Below are 16,662 nucleotides of genomic sequence, written 5' to 3'. Positions count from 1 at the left end.
ATGATCTACCTCGCGGTAGCCGGGGTCATCCTGTTTGCGTACCTTTTCCTGTACGACTGGTGGACCAGTTACGGTTTTCGGAAAGCGTCCAACAAACCGATCGGCATTGTAGCGCACGGTACGGTGCATAAACCGATCGACGTATCCGTAGCCACTGCGCCAGAAACAGAAAGGGCCTGTACGTAGGTTTTCAGGTATTTTTTTGTACTGCTAGTGTAAGACTTTGGTTCTTTTTTCGCCTTATATGATTGGTTGGTTTAATTTACATAGTTTCGTTTGTAAAATTGTATAAATTTTCTTTGCGGTTTTGTTTGTTTGAGAGAATTACTAACGTGGTGCTTTCTGGTTGCTTCAGGTGATACTACTGCTGCGGACGGCTGTGACACGGAACCACCCATCGGGGCCCCAGTATTGACGAACGGGAACGCTACAGCGGAAGATCAACCGTTGGTCGCAAACGTTGGTGCGACAGTGGATCAACTCACCCAACATCTCAAGCAGGTGTCCTTGACCAATGCCAACTTTCTGTACGATCGTCCCCAACCACGTCGGCAGCAAAAGCAGAAGCGTTTGAATCGTCCACAGGACAGACCGTGCCTAATAAACGGTCAACAGGAGCAGAGTTCGGGAACTTCACCGGTCGACACCAACGATAACCATATCAAAATGGATGGCCCAAGCGAATCGGCAGCGGTACCGAACAGCGCAGAAAATAGCTCCGCCGGTAAGGAGCGAGCCAGTTTTATCGTTGGCGAAGAGGACAGTCAGCTGGACGACGAGCTCGAGGCAAACGATGCATTCCCACAGACGATGGAGAATGGGGGCCTGCGTAGCTGCTCGTCGTACGAGATGAACCTGACCGAAAAACGGCGCCGTTTGAGGTAAGATCCCAGTCATACATGTAAAAACTGTCCACCAAAGTAATGTTTGTCGGTTGCGCAATTGATAGACCATCCGTACCGAACATCCGTTGTGTTGATGGATTCCATTCACTCCCTTTGCTTCCGTCGTGCCCTGTTCGTTGCTGTCTACCCGGCAACATTTGGGTAAATTGTTAACCGACCATAAACCAACAATGAAAAAAAAAACGTCAAACGGCGGTTCGCTTCTCTGTGGTGTGTACTTGAAGTATGCAAACAGGTGCGATTTTTTGCTTCCTGCCTTACCGCCTGACCAAGTCTATTTACGCGCGCTGACGCTACTCTATTGACAGGCTGTGTATGATGATGATGATGATGATGATGGGGCTAAAGAAGCTTGAAGAGCACAGCTCATGGCAGTGAGCCTCCTAAAATGATGTGTTGGGACAAAAGCTCGTTCTTAAATGACGCAAGTAGTATTTCGTGGAGGAGTTTTTTTTGTGTGCTCTCAATAAGTATTGTTTTTGCGTGCGGTACACACCTTTAACGGCCATTAAAATTATTTTGTTAGTCAGGTTTTCTATCCTTGGGATGCAGTATTCAGTTTTTTTACATAAACGTAAACTAACAATTGAAGAGGGCGCTTTAGCTTAGGATATTTAAATTTTTTTTTTATTTTATTCTTATAAACATTGTTCATAAATAGCATAAATATAAAAATGGGTTCAGATGAATATATTTTATATTTTCATTTAAAGCAAATAGGAAAAAAAATCTTCTTTGAAAGTATTTTTAGTTTGAAACAAAAATCCGGGATTTTTTCGCATTTCTACCTTCTATGGACACGGAGTCACGGTAATACCTGGAAGAATTCATGATGAATTGTTAAATTAAGCAATTTATTATAATTTGATGTGCATTTATTTATAATTCCTTAAGCACATAATAACCTTCAATGAGCGTTGATGTACGATTTCATTGAACGAATGGCATTGCATGCACTTGCACTTCCACCAAATTGCATACAGCGCATGTAGTACAGTTTACCTCGCTAAAGGTTTCTCTCTCTCTTTTATTACGCACTATAAGGGTAGGGTTTTGAAGTAAAGGCCCCGCTCATGGTATGATGTGCGTTTCTCGCTTATATCTCATCGAATCGAATTGAAGTCATCCCGAGCCTTCGAGTCGTGTGCATGCGTGCAGTTCACTCTCCAAAATCGTTGCCGATATGCACCTGCTGCTTCAGGCAGTTACTCTCTTTCGAACCTTTATTCACAAGGAATGATGGATTGGATACGATATTCCCAAACGCAGCTTTGAATTGTTTCAACGTAGCGTCTCAATGGCAACATTTTTTTTGTTGCTTGAGGAGATGACGTTTTTGTTGTCGATTTTCGTCGCTCTAGAGATGGCTCTCAACGCTTTACTAATTCACCCCTTCCAGAAGAAGCTCGTTTTGAGATTGTAAGCGCCGCTCAACAAATCGTGCGGATGAATTTGCGCTTTTTATATTGTTTCTGTTGAATTGTGTTGGATTTTACACAAACACACTCTCTCTCTCCCTCTCTGGCTCTCGGCCAACCTGAAGCTTGTGGCTCGACCGTTGGCGGGTCGTGCCTCGAATGGTCAGTTGCGAGTGAAACGTGGCCAATCACGGAAGTGCCGGATTCCCCTCCGTGGCTCGCTGGTACGAAAAGAGGCGCGCGCGCGCGAAAGCCCTGTACACATACCACGAAAGTGACTCTGATTGTAGTTTGCGATCGCATCATCGTGTTCATTACGCCCTTTTCCCATCCGTGTGCTATCCGGGGTATTTTCAACCGATCCATCCGTACACCCTGGCTTTCGAAGTTGTTGTTCGTGCGTGTCGTTACCCTGTGTCGTATGTGTCGTAGGCAAACTGCACACTAAATCGATTGCCGCTTAGCCGAGGAGGCTACCTGTTGCGAGGCGTTAGTGCGATCAGTCGGCATAGGAAATTGCCTAACCCAAATGTCTCCTAACCCATTAAGAAACACCAAATTTGTCCTAATTTGTTTTGGAATTTGGAATTCTTGCCCCATATCTGCATCGGCCCTACATTGCACTAACGGAACTGAAGGTTCCAACGGTATTACACCGGTCGGTGGCCACGACACACAGACCGCAATGATGGGAGAAAGTTTGGTGTTTTGTTTTTTCACTTTTTCGTTTATGTTGCGTCTTTTGGAAGTCCAACAGTTTCCCGAAATCGACGCTTTCGGGTGTGAAACGCTGAAGTCTAAAGTATCTGGATGAATTTTTAAGATAATGGCTATACTCTCCAAACCAAATCAAGGCAAACCGGTTCATGTCATGCCATCATCCACTGGGTCCAGTCAGTATCCGGGCGAGAGAAGACCTTGGGACACATTTAGTATGCGTTTTTGGAACGCTTCCGAAAAGAGCACCATTTGTGAATGAAAATCAGTTAGCTGAAATGCATAAAGCGACCAAGTGAAACTAAAGCATAAATTAGAAATTTGTCTTAAGCTTCGAATAGTTAGTATCAGCACTACATTTGCGATGCATTAAAACACCGAAAGTCGTGGGGCTAAGCTTATCCACGGTGTCAGCCGGCGGAGAGGCTGTACGCGACTGGCTCAGTTCTCGCTTCCACATTATGTAAGCCGCCGCGCAGAGAAAACAACCTATGCGCGCGGAATGTGACGCTCAGATGGTGGCCGGACAGCGACCGGTTTACCGTGTTTGCATCACGCGATCATCATCCCTCCTCATGGATGGATGAGTGTTTGTGTCTTGCGCCTTGAGTTTGGCTGTGAGAGAACCTTGTCCACAGCCAAACAACAACAAAAAAGTGGGGTAAAGTTTAAATGTACGCAAAACTGCCCAACTTCGTCCAAAAGCTGCCAGAAAGAAGCTTTCACATTGTACGATATCATTCAGCGCATGTTGAACAGCGGTACAACTTTCCCTTCGGGGTGGTTTCGCGTTCACCTTCCGGTTGAACGTATTACGTGTCCACGAGGGGTGCTGAACAGCTGGAAAGGAAAGATTGGATGTTTGAACAGTGTTTCTGTGGTTTATCACACACTTTTTCCACCAAAGTGGTTGGTGGCTGGTGGTGATCGCAACACCCTTAAGAGCGCGATCGATCGGTATGTTGAGTAGGTCAGATTCCTTGTGTAACCGGTGGTGAATCGGCTGAATACACCTGTTTGTCTACACAACTTCTAACTGGGTCCACCGTGGCCTTGCCTGGGTGCATGTAAGAATTCGCGTCAGCTGGCTTTGACAGGCTGCAATCGATTTGTGTGCTGGCGTGAGTGTTTGCAGCGTGTCGCAAAAACAAACCCGGGAAGATAGTGTGCACCTCGACATGCCGGAGACATAGTTCTGTTATTTCATTCGTTTTCTCCAAAAGGTTCGTGTTTGCTGTGTGGTGTTTTCACCTGTCACCGCCGGTTGTGAAATCCTCCATGCGATAGCGATAGCAAAATTGTAGTGAAAGTGCAAAAAAAGATATTGATTTTGTCGTGATTGAATTATATCTTACCCGGTGCTAAAAACGGGCTCATTCGTTTCCCAGCGGTGGAAGAAGTGTACCAGCAAAATCAATACTAGTTCCACGGTGTTGCTTTTATTTAATATACACGTGGGCAGCACCAGTGCGGGAATTGAGGGCAAAGGAAGCGGAACAAAATTGAGACCCTTGCCGGGCTGGTGACGGTGTCGGTGTCCAACTGGAGCAGTAGTACCACGGTGCTATTATTGGGTTCGACCATCCTGTTGCTCGCCGTTGCGCGGGAAATAATGTTGAAGAGAAGAGCGAGCAAACGATTTGTGCTGGCAGAAACCGGTGAGGAAAGCTCCTGGAACACGACCGCAGATAATGACCAGATGGGTACGCCACAGCAAGCACCACCGGTGATCAACCTGGAGACGGCTGTCCCGAGCGGCAGCACTAGCGCCAGCAGCAGCTTCAGTGAGGACAATGGCGTGAACATGCACGGTGCTGGTAACGATGGGCTAAAGGTGCCACTCACCAATAATCTGCATCTGTCCGTGTCCGGTGGTTTAAAGTTAGTATTTCGCGTTTCATTGCTTTTGTAATAATTCTTGAAGGAATATGTTGTTTGTTGGTTAATTCTCGTTTTACAAGATTCATATATCTTCTATTGCTCTCTCTCTCTCTCTCTCTCCCTCTCTCTCTCTTTCTCTCTATCTCCCTCTCTCTTTCTCTTTCTCCCCCTCCGCTCTACTCCCGCTCAGCCATTGCCAAAAATGGGCCCAACTGCCATTGCGATCGAGGTCTCCAAGAGACATGATGTACCACTCTGAGGAATCATGAATCTTTTGAGAGTCGATTCCTAATTTGAGTGACTCCTTAATAGAGGAATATGTTGTTTGTTGGTCTAACGTAGCGTTGGGTGAATCTGGGTCAGATATTCATGAAACTGAATGAATGAATCTGAATCTCGTTTTACAAGATTCATAAATCTTCTATTGCTCTCTCTCTTTCTCTTTCCCTTCTCTCCTCCCCCCCCCCCCTTCCTCCCTACTCCCGCTCAGCAATTGCCAAAAATGGGCAAAACTGCCATTGCGATCGAGGTCTCCAAGAGACATGATGTACCACTCTGAGGATTCATGAATCTTTTGAGAGTCGATTCCTAAATTGAGTGACTCCTTAATAGAGATTCATATGAATGACTCTTCTTAAAAACATTCATCAAGCACAGCACTAATCTAACTGAATATCGATATTCATTCTGAAGACGATCAAGTCGTGGAATGATTCTCCAGATGATTCTATAGGGCTCGTAATAATCAATTTCGAATGGATTGCTGCTCCGCATATGATCCTTGGCCTTTCCATCTGTATCATGTCCTTAGCTTGTGAACCCTATCATATTACCGCAGTTTTTCTCAAAGTTCGTTGTCTTATTGACTGAAATCTCTATTACTTCCACTTTCAATATGGCGCCGTTACAGGAACACGGCGTGTCCATGTTCAACATTTCATCTAAATTTGGGAGACTAATTAACAACAGCTTATAAAATCTTGCAACATGTCTCGAAGCTATTTTTTCAACCCGACCGGTGTGAGGTGTAAGAAAGCTCTCGATATCTTCTCTTACTGATGATACGCTTTGTTTTCTTCGCTGTGTCCCGTCGCTGACACGTGTGCGCTGTTTAACTTGAGCAAGTATTGCGTGGACTCATCTTCAACAAAAGAAAATTGGAAACACTCTCTGACCACTGTCGATGATTTTGAATCACTCGAAACGACCTTACGCTGTATCGATACGATAGACGTCTTCGTACGGTCCAACGAACTTCTTCTGTCTAGCGGAGTGTCTGAGTGCCACAAGACCTTCAAACGACAGCGAAAGCTCCTCACCCGAACCCCTCCTTGATCTCACTGTCCGCCTTGCACCCCTCTCATACGTGGTCGTGCGGTTCATCTATTTGGAAGATTTTGTGCAACAGTGGGTTAGCGTAACAGCGCTGTTTTCGGCCTCAGTTACGTTCACAGTGCAACAACAGACCCCTTCCAAAGATGCGCACCCGCCGATGGGAACCACCACATTGCCGCTTGCTCCATCCTCCATGCCTGCCGCACTTGTAATGATACCGCCTTGAAATGCTCTGTTGTCGAAAGTCGAAACCAACAGGTACCATCGGCCTGGGGTGGTCTGCTAAGTGGCCGATTTTGCAACGATCACCAGTGCTTGGAAGGTCCTCGTGCGAGTCGTTTCGGTGTTATTGTTTCCTATATTTTTGTTTTCTTATCGTTCGATACATGAGCTGTTGGAGTGTGTAGTGCGTATGGTGCTCCGTCTGTACTCAATACTTTCAAAAGACTTTCACTAAAAAAAAAAACAGTGCAATGTCATAACGTATCATTGCTAGTTGTGGGAAACTTTAAATCGGATAATTTGTGATAAAAAAGAAAAAGAAACAATTTAAAATTTGTCTAATTTTGTGATCGCGCTTGTTACAAAGTTTAAATGAAAGAGAAACACGCAAAAGCGGGCAGCAAAGTTCTTACCGTGCTGGATACATTGCTGTGTCGCGGTCGGCATAATGAGGCACAAGCTCCGTTCCCATTTTCCGGTCTTTCTAATCCAGATCCGGACGTAGCTCCTCGCCACAGTTCGGAAACGCAAACCGAATCAACATGGATGTGGTTAGTGTGGTTTTCCCGCTACATTCTCATCACAAGACCGATGACACTTTTTGATGATGATCTCACCCCACTGAAAGGATCCCATGTTTACATGTGCTTTCGTAAGATATTTGCTAACATGTTTTTTTTTCAACTTTTCTTTCTTTTTAGGCCTAGTATGTCCCATGGCACCGGATTGGGACTGCAGCGTGGCCAGGAACGTGACTTTGTTCTGTCAACTACGGAGGAGTTTGTGAAGAAATTCAACGGTACGCGGGTCATTAACAAGGTATGATCATTTACAAGGCAGGGAGGCGTAGTACGTCTCCGCTTCGATCCGCCGTTCCAAACGAATGTCGGATGATTTTATGACGTTTGCGTGACGAAAGGGCCGTTTTTTTTTTTGCTGTGTTTGAAGCCGTCAGTAACAGCTCAGAGAATAGTGTTCAATGTCGAATGTAATTGCACCCGCTAGTTTGTGGAAGCTTACAGTTCCCTTACAGGTGGGTCAGACAATTACGGAAATTAATGCGTACTGGATGTAGGATTGTTGGCTTCCTTTTGTATTCCTTTACAATAATTCCGTCGGAGGTTGATAGCTGTTGCATGCCAGTTGGAACATATCCACGCAATACCGTCTGTGCGGATGTTAGAAATGAGATCTCTGTTCGTCGCAAAAACGGTTAGCAAATTTTTTCTTCGACTCACTGAACACAAAATCCTCAATTACTATTTTAAAGGTCAGCTCCGATGGTGGATTGCTCCATTCTATTGACCGTGTCGATCACCTTGACCATCATGAAGGTTTTTTTGTTTTTGATTAGTATTTCTCTCGTTTTACTTACAAATAAACAGTAAAATGCGTATGACGGATTGGAAATTTCCGGAGAATATTAAAAGCAACCTGTAAACGGGTGTCATTGGCATTCCACGCAAAATTCCCCATCACCTGTTGGCAATTAATTGTTAAAATAATTGTTAAAAATAATTTAAAATTGTTAAAAACAGAACGAGGAACGTAACGATAGATCTTTGATAAACGTTTTCTCCCGTTTATTTACCGTAGGTACTCATCGCAAACAATGGTATCGCGGCGGTCAAGTGCATGCGATCAATCCGTCGCTGGTCGTACGAGATGTTTAAGAATGAGCGTGCGGTCCGTTTTGTCGTGATGGTAACGCCGGAAGATCTGAAGGCAAACGCGGAGTACATAAAGATGGCAGACCATTACGTGCCCGTGCCGGGCGGCTCGAACAACAACAACTACGCAAACGTGGAACTGATCGTGGACATTGCACTGCGGACACAGGTGCAGGCGGTGTGGGCTGGTTGGGGTCACGCTTCCGAGAATCCCAAACTGCCGGAGCTGCTGCACAAGAAGAGTCTGGTGTTTCTTGGCCCGCCGGAACGTGCCATGTGGGCACTCGGGGACAAGGTCGCATCCTCGATCGTAGCGCAAACGGCCGAAATCCCTACGCTGCCGTGGTCGGGCTCAGAATTGAAAGCCCAGTACAGTGGAAAGAAGATAAAAATTTCCAGCGAACTGTTTGCACGTGGTTGCGTGACCACATCCGACCAGGGACTGATCGCGGCAGGCAAAATCGGTTTCCCGGTAATGATCAAAGCTTCCGAAGGTGGTGGTGGCAAGGGCATTCGGCGTGTGGACAGTCCGGATGAGTTTCCGGCCTTGTTCCGGCAGGTACAGGCGGAAGTGCCCGGTTCTCCGATTTTTGTGATGAAGCTGGCACGCGGTGCCCGCCATCTTGAGGTGCAACTGCTGGCCGATCAGTACGGCAATGCGATCAGTTTGTTCGGACGTGATTGTTCCATTCAGCGGCGGCATCAGAAGATCATCGAAGAGGCACCGGCCGTCATTGCCGATCCGGCCGTATTTGAGGAGATGGAGAAAGCGGCCGTACGGTTGGCGAAAATGGTCGGTTACGTGAGCGCCGGTACGGTGGAGTATCTGTACGACTCGGAGGGCAAATATTTCTTCCTCGAGCTGAATCCTCGTTTGCAGGTGGAGCATCCGTGTACGGAGATGGTGGCTGATGTGAATTTGCCCGCCTGCCAGCTGCAGATCGGCATGGGTATTCCGCTGTACCGCATCAAAGACATCCGACTGCTGTACGGTGAAAATCCGTGGGGCAGTACGGTGATAGACTTCGACACCCCGGCTCAAAAGCCACGCCCTTGGGGCCATGTCATCGCGGCACGTATCACATCGGAGAATCCGGACGAAGGCTTCAAGCCAAGCTCTGGCACGGTGCAGGAGTTAAACTTCCGCTCGAGTAAAAACGTGTGGGGATACTTCAGTGTTGCAGCGTCGGGCGGTTTGCACGAGTTTGCCGACTCGCAGTTTGGACATTGTTTTTCCTGGGGTGAAAATCGTCAGCAGGCTCGCGAAAATCTCGTCATTGCGCTGAAGGAACTCTCAATTCGAGGTGACTTCCGGACAACGGTAGAGTACCTGATCACGCTGCTAGAAACGAACAGTTTCTTGGACAACACTATCGACACCGCCTGGCTGGACGCACTCATCGCCGAACGTGTCCAATCGGACAAGCCGGACATTATACTCGGCGTGGTGTGCGGTGCACTGCACATTGCCGACCGGAAGGTGACCGATGCGTTTGCGAGTTTCAAAGGCTCGATGGAGAAAGGTCAGATTCAAGCGGCGAACACGCTTACGAATGTGATCGACGTGGAGCTGATTGCGGAGGGCGTCCGCTACAAGGTTCAGGCCGCTAAGAGTGGTCCGAACACATACTTCCTCGTTATGAACGGGTCCTTTAAGGAGGTGGAGGTACATCGACTGTCGGACGGTGGTATGTTACTGTCGCTCGAAGGTTCCAGCTATACGACCTACATGAAGGAAGAAGTCGATCGCTATCGTATCGTTATCGGTAATCAGACCTGCGTGTTCGAGAAGGAAAACGATCCATCATTGCTACGATCGCCTTCGGCGGGCAAAGTCATCAGTCTGTTGTTAGAGGACGGTGCACACGTTTCGAAGGGTCAAGCCTATGCGGAAATTGAGGTCATGAAGATGGTCATGACATTGAAGGCGAACGAGGCGGGCACGGTGACGTTTTTGCGCCGTCCGGGTGCCGTGCTCGATGCAGGCACCTTAATTGGACACCTCGAGCTGGACGATCCGTCGCTGGTCACGAAAGCGCAACCGTACAAAAATTCCTGGCCCATCATCGAAAATGTGCAGATACCGGAAAAGCTCAACCGTATTCATTCCAGCTACAAGACAGTGCTGGAAAACACCCTGGCCGGTTACTGCCTACCGGATCCGTACAATGCGCCCCGACTGCGGGAAATTATCGAAAAGTTCATGCTAAGTTTGCGCGATCCTTCACTGCCATTGCTGGAGCTGCAGGAGGTGATTGCCTCCATCTCGGGTCGCATTCCTCTGTCGGTGGAAAAGAAGATCCGCAAGCTGATGCAGCTGTACGAGCGTAATATTACCAGCGTGCTGGCACAGTTTCCCTCACAAAGTATCGCGAGTGTCATCGATAGTCATGCGGCGACGCTGCAGAAACGTGCCGATCGTGATGTGTTCTTCCTGACCACCCAGGGCATCGTGCAGTTGGTGCAGCGCTACCGTAACGGCATCCGTGGTCGCATGAAGGCAGCGGTACATGAGCTACTCAAGCAATACTATGCCGTCGAATCGCAGTTCCAGCATGGCCACTATGACAAGTGCGTTGCGGCTATTCGTGAAAAGCATAAGGACGATATGGATGTGGTGGTGGGCACGATCTTTTCCCACAGTCAAGTGGCGAAGAAGAACCTGCTGGTGACGTTACTGATTGACCATTTGTGGGCGAACGAACCGGGTCTCACAGATGAGCTGGCGGCAACGCTTGGTGAGCTGACATCGTTAAACCGGGCGGAACATTCGCGAGTGGCGCTTCGTGCCCGACAGGTGTTGATTGCTTCGCACCAGCCGGCGTACGAGTTGCGTCACAATCAGATGGAGTCCATTTTCCTGTCGGCAGTCGACATGTACGGACACGATTTCCACCCGGAAAATTTGCAACGATTGATCCAGTCGGAGACGTCCATCTTTGATATTCTGCATGACTTCTTCTATCATTCGAATCGTGCTGTGTGCAATGCAGCACTGGAGGTATATGTGCGTCGTGCTTACACCTCTTATGAGCTGACCTGCCTGCAGCATCTGGAGCTATCCGGAGAGGTACCGCTGGTGCACTTCCAATTCTTGCTGCCCACAGCACATCCGAATCGATACAAGTACGTGTTGTTAGACTTTTTACCCACGAGAGAAGAAATGCATGACATTAAGAATCTTTTTAAATTTTTAGTTCGGAAGGAAACGATACCGATGCTATTCCGGATTCATTCATGCGTACCGGTTGTATGGCAGCGTTTGATTCGTTCGAGCACTTCAATCAATATTCGGATGAAATTTTGGATCTGCTCGAGGACTACGCGTCGCCCGTGTTCGTCAACGCGAAAGTGCTAGAAGCCGTCGAGGGAACAGATTCAGACCGCAGAATGAGCACATCGATCAACGTATCGATCTCCGATCAGGTGAATCGTGTAATGGAGACCGAAAATGCAGCACGTAAGTTGTTTACAGCGTGGTTGAAATGTAATGGTTTATGAAGTAATAATCAAATCCATCTTCTTCCTCAGCCCGACCATCGGAAGCAATCCATATCTTGAGCATCGCTGTGCGAGACATGGGAGACATGGATGATCATCAGATGGAGCAAGTATTCGGCTCGTTTTGCAATCAACATCGCGAAGAGCTACTGAGCCGTCGCGTGAGACGAATTACCTTCGCTGCGTTGAAAAAGTATGTCTTGCAACGCTTGAATTGCACACCGTTGTCGTATTATTAATGTTTAACTAATTTTTGTTTCAGACGACAGTTCCCCAAATTTTTCACCTACCGTGCGCGGGACCAATTCGAGGAGGATCGCATTTATCGACACCTCGAGCCAGCCTGTGCCTTCCAACTAGAGCTGAATCGAATGAAAACGTACGATCTGGAAGCATTGCCAACGGCAAACCAAAAGATGCATCTCTATCTCGGACGGGCCAAGGTGCCGAAGGGTCAGGAAGTGACGGATTTCCGCTTTTTCATCCGTTCCATCATACGCCACTCGGATCTGATTACGAAGGAAGCCTCATTCGAATATCTGCAGAATGAAGGCGAACGCGTACTGTTAGAAGCGATGGACGAGTTAGAAGTGGCGTTTTCACACCCGCAGGCCAAGCGCACCGATTGTAACCACATCTTCCTCAACTTTGTACCGACCGTCATCATGGATCCGGCTAAAATTGAAGAATCCGTCTCGAAGATGGTGTTCCGATACGGACCGCGGCTGTGGAAGCTGCGTGTGTTGCAGGCGGAGCTAAAGATGGTAATTCGCCAAACGCCCCAGTCGCCAACCACCTCGGTGCGGCTCTGTATTGCGAATGATTCGGGCTATTTCCTCGACATCGCCATGTACACGGAGTTGACTGATCCGGAAACGCACGTCATCAAATTCCAAGCCTATGGAAACCGGCAGGGCGCACTCCACGGACTGCCGATATCGTCTCCGTATATGACCAAAGATTTCCTGCAACAGAAGCGCTTCCAGGCGCAATCGAATGGAACAACGTACGTGTACGACATACCGGACATGTTCCGGCAGATGACGGAGCGACTGTGGAAGGAGTTTTCCAAAGCGAGACCCACAGAGGACATTCGTATCCCGGAGAAGATTCTACTGGAATGCAACGAGCTAGTGCTGAACGGTGATAATCTGGAGGAGATCCAACGCCTGCCAGGCGAGAACAATGTCGGTATGGTGGCATGGCGCATCGTGCTTGCCACGCCCGAGTTTGCCAAAGGTCGTGAGATTATTGTGATTGCCAACGATCTGACCTACCTGATCGGTTCGTTCGGACCGCAGGAGGATCTGTTGTTCTTCAAGGCCTCGGAACTGTCGCGACAGCGCAAATGTCCGCGCATCTACATCTCGGTCAACAGCGGCGCACGTATCGGGCTGGCGGAGGAAGTGAAATCACTGTTCAAGGTCGCTTGGGAAGATCCCGAGGAGCCGGAGAAGGGCTTCAAGTACCTGTACCTCACGACGGAAGATTACAGCAAAATAGCGAACAGCAATTCTGTGCGTGCGATACTGATCGAGGACGAGGGAGAACCACGGTACAAGATTACCGACATTATTGGCAAAACGGATGGGCTCGGTGTAGAGAACCTGCGGTACGCGGGCATGATCGCCGGTGAAACGTCGCGTGCGTACGAAGATGTCGTCACTATTTCGATGGTCACATGTCGCACGATCGGCATTGGATCGTATCTGGTTCGGTTGGGTCAACGTGTCATACAGATCGACAATTCGCACATTATTCTCACTGGCTTTGCTGCGCTGAATAAGCTGCTGGGGCGTAAAGTGTACGCCTCCAACAATCAGCTCGGTGGAATTCAGATTATGCACAACAACGGTGTGACACACAAGACGGAAGCGCTCGATCAGGATGGTGTGTACACGATTCTGCACTGGTTGTCCTACATTCCGAATGCACGCGGCGGCATTTTGCCGATCGTGTCGCCTAGCGATCCGATCGATCGCATGATCGACTTTACACCCACCAAAGCTCCGTACGATCCGCGCTGGATGCTGGCTGGTCGTTACAATCCATCCAATCCATCCGACTGGGAGACGGGTTTCTTCGATCGGGGCACGTTTTCGGAAATCATGGAACCATGGGCACAGACGGTCGTGACCGGGCGTGCCAAGCTGGGTGGTATTCCGGTGGGCGTAATTGCGGTTGAGACGCGAACCGTCGAGGTGACCATACCGGCCGATCCGGCCAATCTGGATTCGGAAGCCAAAACGTTCCAGCAGGCCGGTCAGGTTTGGTTCCCAGATTCGTCCTTCAAGACGGCACAAGCGATAAAGGACTTTGGGCGTGAGGAACTGCCACTCATTATCCTTGCCAACTGGCGTGGTTTCTCTGGTGGACAGAAGGGTATGCTTTGTTTGTTGCGGTTTTCTCGAGATGTTGTGGGTAATTTATTAATCTTTTACTTCTGTTTTAGACATGTACGAACAAATTGTAAAGTTCGGTGCCTACATTGTCGATGGATTGCGAGAGTACAAGCAGCCAGTTATCGTTTACCTCCCACCGAATGCCGAACTACGTGGTGGTGCATGGGCGGTGCTGGATCCTACCATCAATCCACGCTACATGGAAACGTATGCCGATCCGGAGTCGCGCGCCGGTGTACTAGAACCGGAGGGTATCGTGGAGGTGAAATACAAAGAGAAGGACATCGTGAAAACAATTCACCGTCTTGATGCGGCTGCGGTGGATGTAAGTGTGCCGAAGACGCTATTTAGTGGAAGATTTTGAAGTAACATGTTTGTTCGCACGCTACTTTTGCAGCTTAAAAACCAATTGGCAGCGGCGGGCGAGAACAAGGAGCTGATTGCAGAGCTGGAAAACAAAATTAAAACACGAACGAATGCGCTGCTGCAAAACTATCACCCGGTGGCGGTACATTTTGCGGACCTGCACGACACACCCGAACGAATGCTGGAAAAGGGTTGCATTAGTGAAATTGTTCCGTGGCGTAATTCGCGCAGTTGGATCTACTGGCGGCTGCGGCGTTTGCTGCTAGAAGAACATTTCATCAAACAGATTTTCGAGGCACAGGATGACCTGTCGGTCGGTCAGGCAAAATCCATGCTGCGCAGATGGTTCGTGGAGGATAAGGGAGCTACGGAGGTATGTGTTGGTTGGCGACGAACGCAAATCGGCAATAGCTAACCATGTTTAAACGTATACGTGTTTGTTTCAGGCATACCTATGGGAGACTAACGAGTCGGCCGTTGAATGGTTAGAAAATCAGAAACGCTCCGATTCTACCGTTTCCCGCAACATCTACTCAGTGAAACAAAGCGCAATAATCTCACGGATTCGTCAGTCGTTAAATGTAAGCAATTTGTTTCCAAAAACCCACAAGGACAAAAATTATCGTTCGGCACGAGGGATTAATCATTACATTACATCATTTTCCCTTTGCAGGACTTCCCGGAGGCCACACTGGATGCGGTTGTTGGGCTCTGTGAGAAACTGTCGCCCGCACAGCGCGGTGAGGTGGTGAAAACGCTTGCCCAGCTTACCGACAATGATCACACAAGCCTCGGATGACAACGTTTCAACTGTACATAACGGAAACGCTCGAAGCGGAAACGTTAAGCCAGACGGGCTAGGGCATAGCGAGCTGAAGTTAGTTAATAATGTAGCCACGCAATTGGGGGATAAACATTAGCACAGAGCTAGATGATAAGATTAGAGAAAGAAAATCCTTATATAAACACAATTTCAAGCGTGGAAGACAGGAGGAGGATACAGATCGAAAGTTGCGAACAACCAACTGCACTCCTTTATGTTTCATGTTTCGAACGGTTCGGTTCCGCGATCGCGATCCAACTTTCGCACATTACAATATTCGAGTTGTTCTGCCGCCTGGAAGGTGCGCTTAGGATTGTCCATTTGCGATAGCATACAGCTGCAATAAGGCAGATACGCTTTTGCCAAAAGAAGCAAAATGAAGATGAAACGTTTAAATTCAACCTTGTTCGCTCTTATATAAATATTACACATACGCGCACATAAAACGGCAGAGACGCATAAGGCATGCGAAGAATTCATCCAATTGCACGAAGAAAGCGTGCATAAACATTGCAAACCTATTTAATGAAACCAAGTTAACGCTCACACTAAACAACCACACATATACAGACATACACAACACCACACTACACGCAAACAAATGTTCACGTTGGAACTGGTAACGTCGAAAACGCGAATTAAAAAAAAACAACAATGAAATAGTGGAAAACTGTATAAGCGAACTGAATATGAATGGTTCGCCTCAACACAAACATATGGGAATACTTTAGGTTATGTAGACTGTACTAAGCTAAGCTATGCGTACGTTCGTTGTTACAAAGAACGATTAGCTGAGATTAGTTGTTAGGAATGTTTAGATGGATAATGGATAGGTTTTGCTTGTTTTAATTTCCCGTTCGTTCGCTAATGCTAAGTTTTTCGATAATGTTTTCTTTTTGGTTTTGTATCATTATTCGTACTGTGTACTAGTTATCGGAATTCCGTCGAGCTTTGGTTAACATGAAGATTACATCTGTAAGAGGGGTTTCTTAGCTACCGATTTACATCAATTAAAGCATTCGGTTTCTTCAGGGCAGAGATGCAAATGGCTTCAGAATAAAATTCTTCAAACGTTAAGATGTAATTGGGTGGAGCAACATTTTGCGGAAAGAAAATTATTATAGTGATCGAACAATAGTAAATTATTTTTACAATAAAAATTATGCCGGGTTTCGCCAGCTGGCCGTTATGCACACAAAAATTCAAAACGTACCATTCGTGTACATTCCTCTTTAGTATGTACATCTCTACGCAATGCTCAATGTGCGTAGTGTTGGACACATTAGTTTTGCGGATTAGCAGTTCCTGTGTACAAACTATGTTTATAAATTGTTTTAATATTTTCTTGATTCTACGGACTACAAAACTACATTCATTAAAACTGGTTTTATTTTTCTTGGTTGAAGTTTTGATGTAAGCTTT

The 16,662-nt window shown here is 47.4% G+C and overlaps 1 protein-coding gene across 1 annotated transcript; it reads left to right on the top strand.

The window, feature by feature from the left end:
• On the top strand, positions 1-16,317 carry LOC128305940 (acetyl-CoA carboxylase). Its single transcript, XM_053043582.1, has 11 exons — positions 1-178; positions 356-881; positions 7,180-7,297; positions 8,075-11,274; positions 11,346-11,608; positions 11,680-11,842; positions 11,912-14,031; positions 14,102-14,376; positions 14,449-14,790; positions 14,864-14,998; positions 15,091-16,317. The coding sequence occupies exons 1-11, from the start codon at positions 1-3 to the stop codon at positions 15,214-15,216; spliced, it is 7,446 nt and encodes a 2,481-aa protein (XP_052899542.1). The 3' UTR covers positions 15,217-16,317.
• The last annotated feature ends 345 nt before the right edge of the window (positions 16,318-16,662 follow it).

The sequence above is a fragment of the Anopheles moucheti genome, chromosome 3 (assembly GCF_943734755.1).
Source record: "Anopheles moucheti chromosome 3, idAnoMoucSN_F20_07, whole genome shotgun sequence".
NCBI lineage: Eukaryota > Metazoa > Arthropoda > Insecta > Diptera > Culicidae > Anopheles > Anopheles moucheti.
Note: the sequence above shows the minus strand (reverse complement) of the source record. Positions and strands in the feature narration are given on the sequence as shown.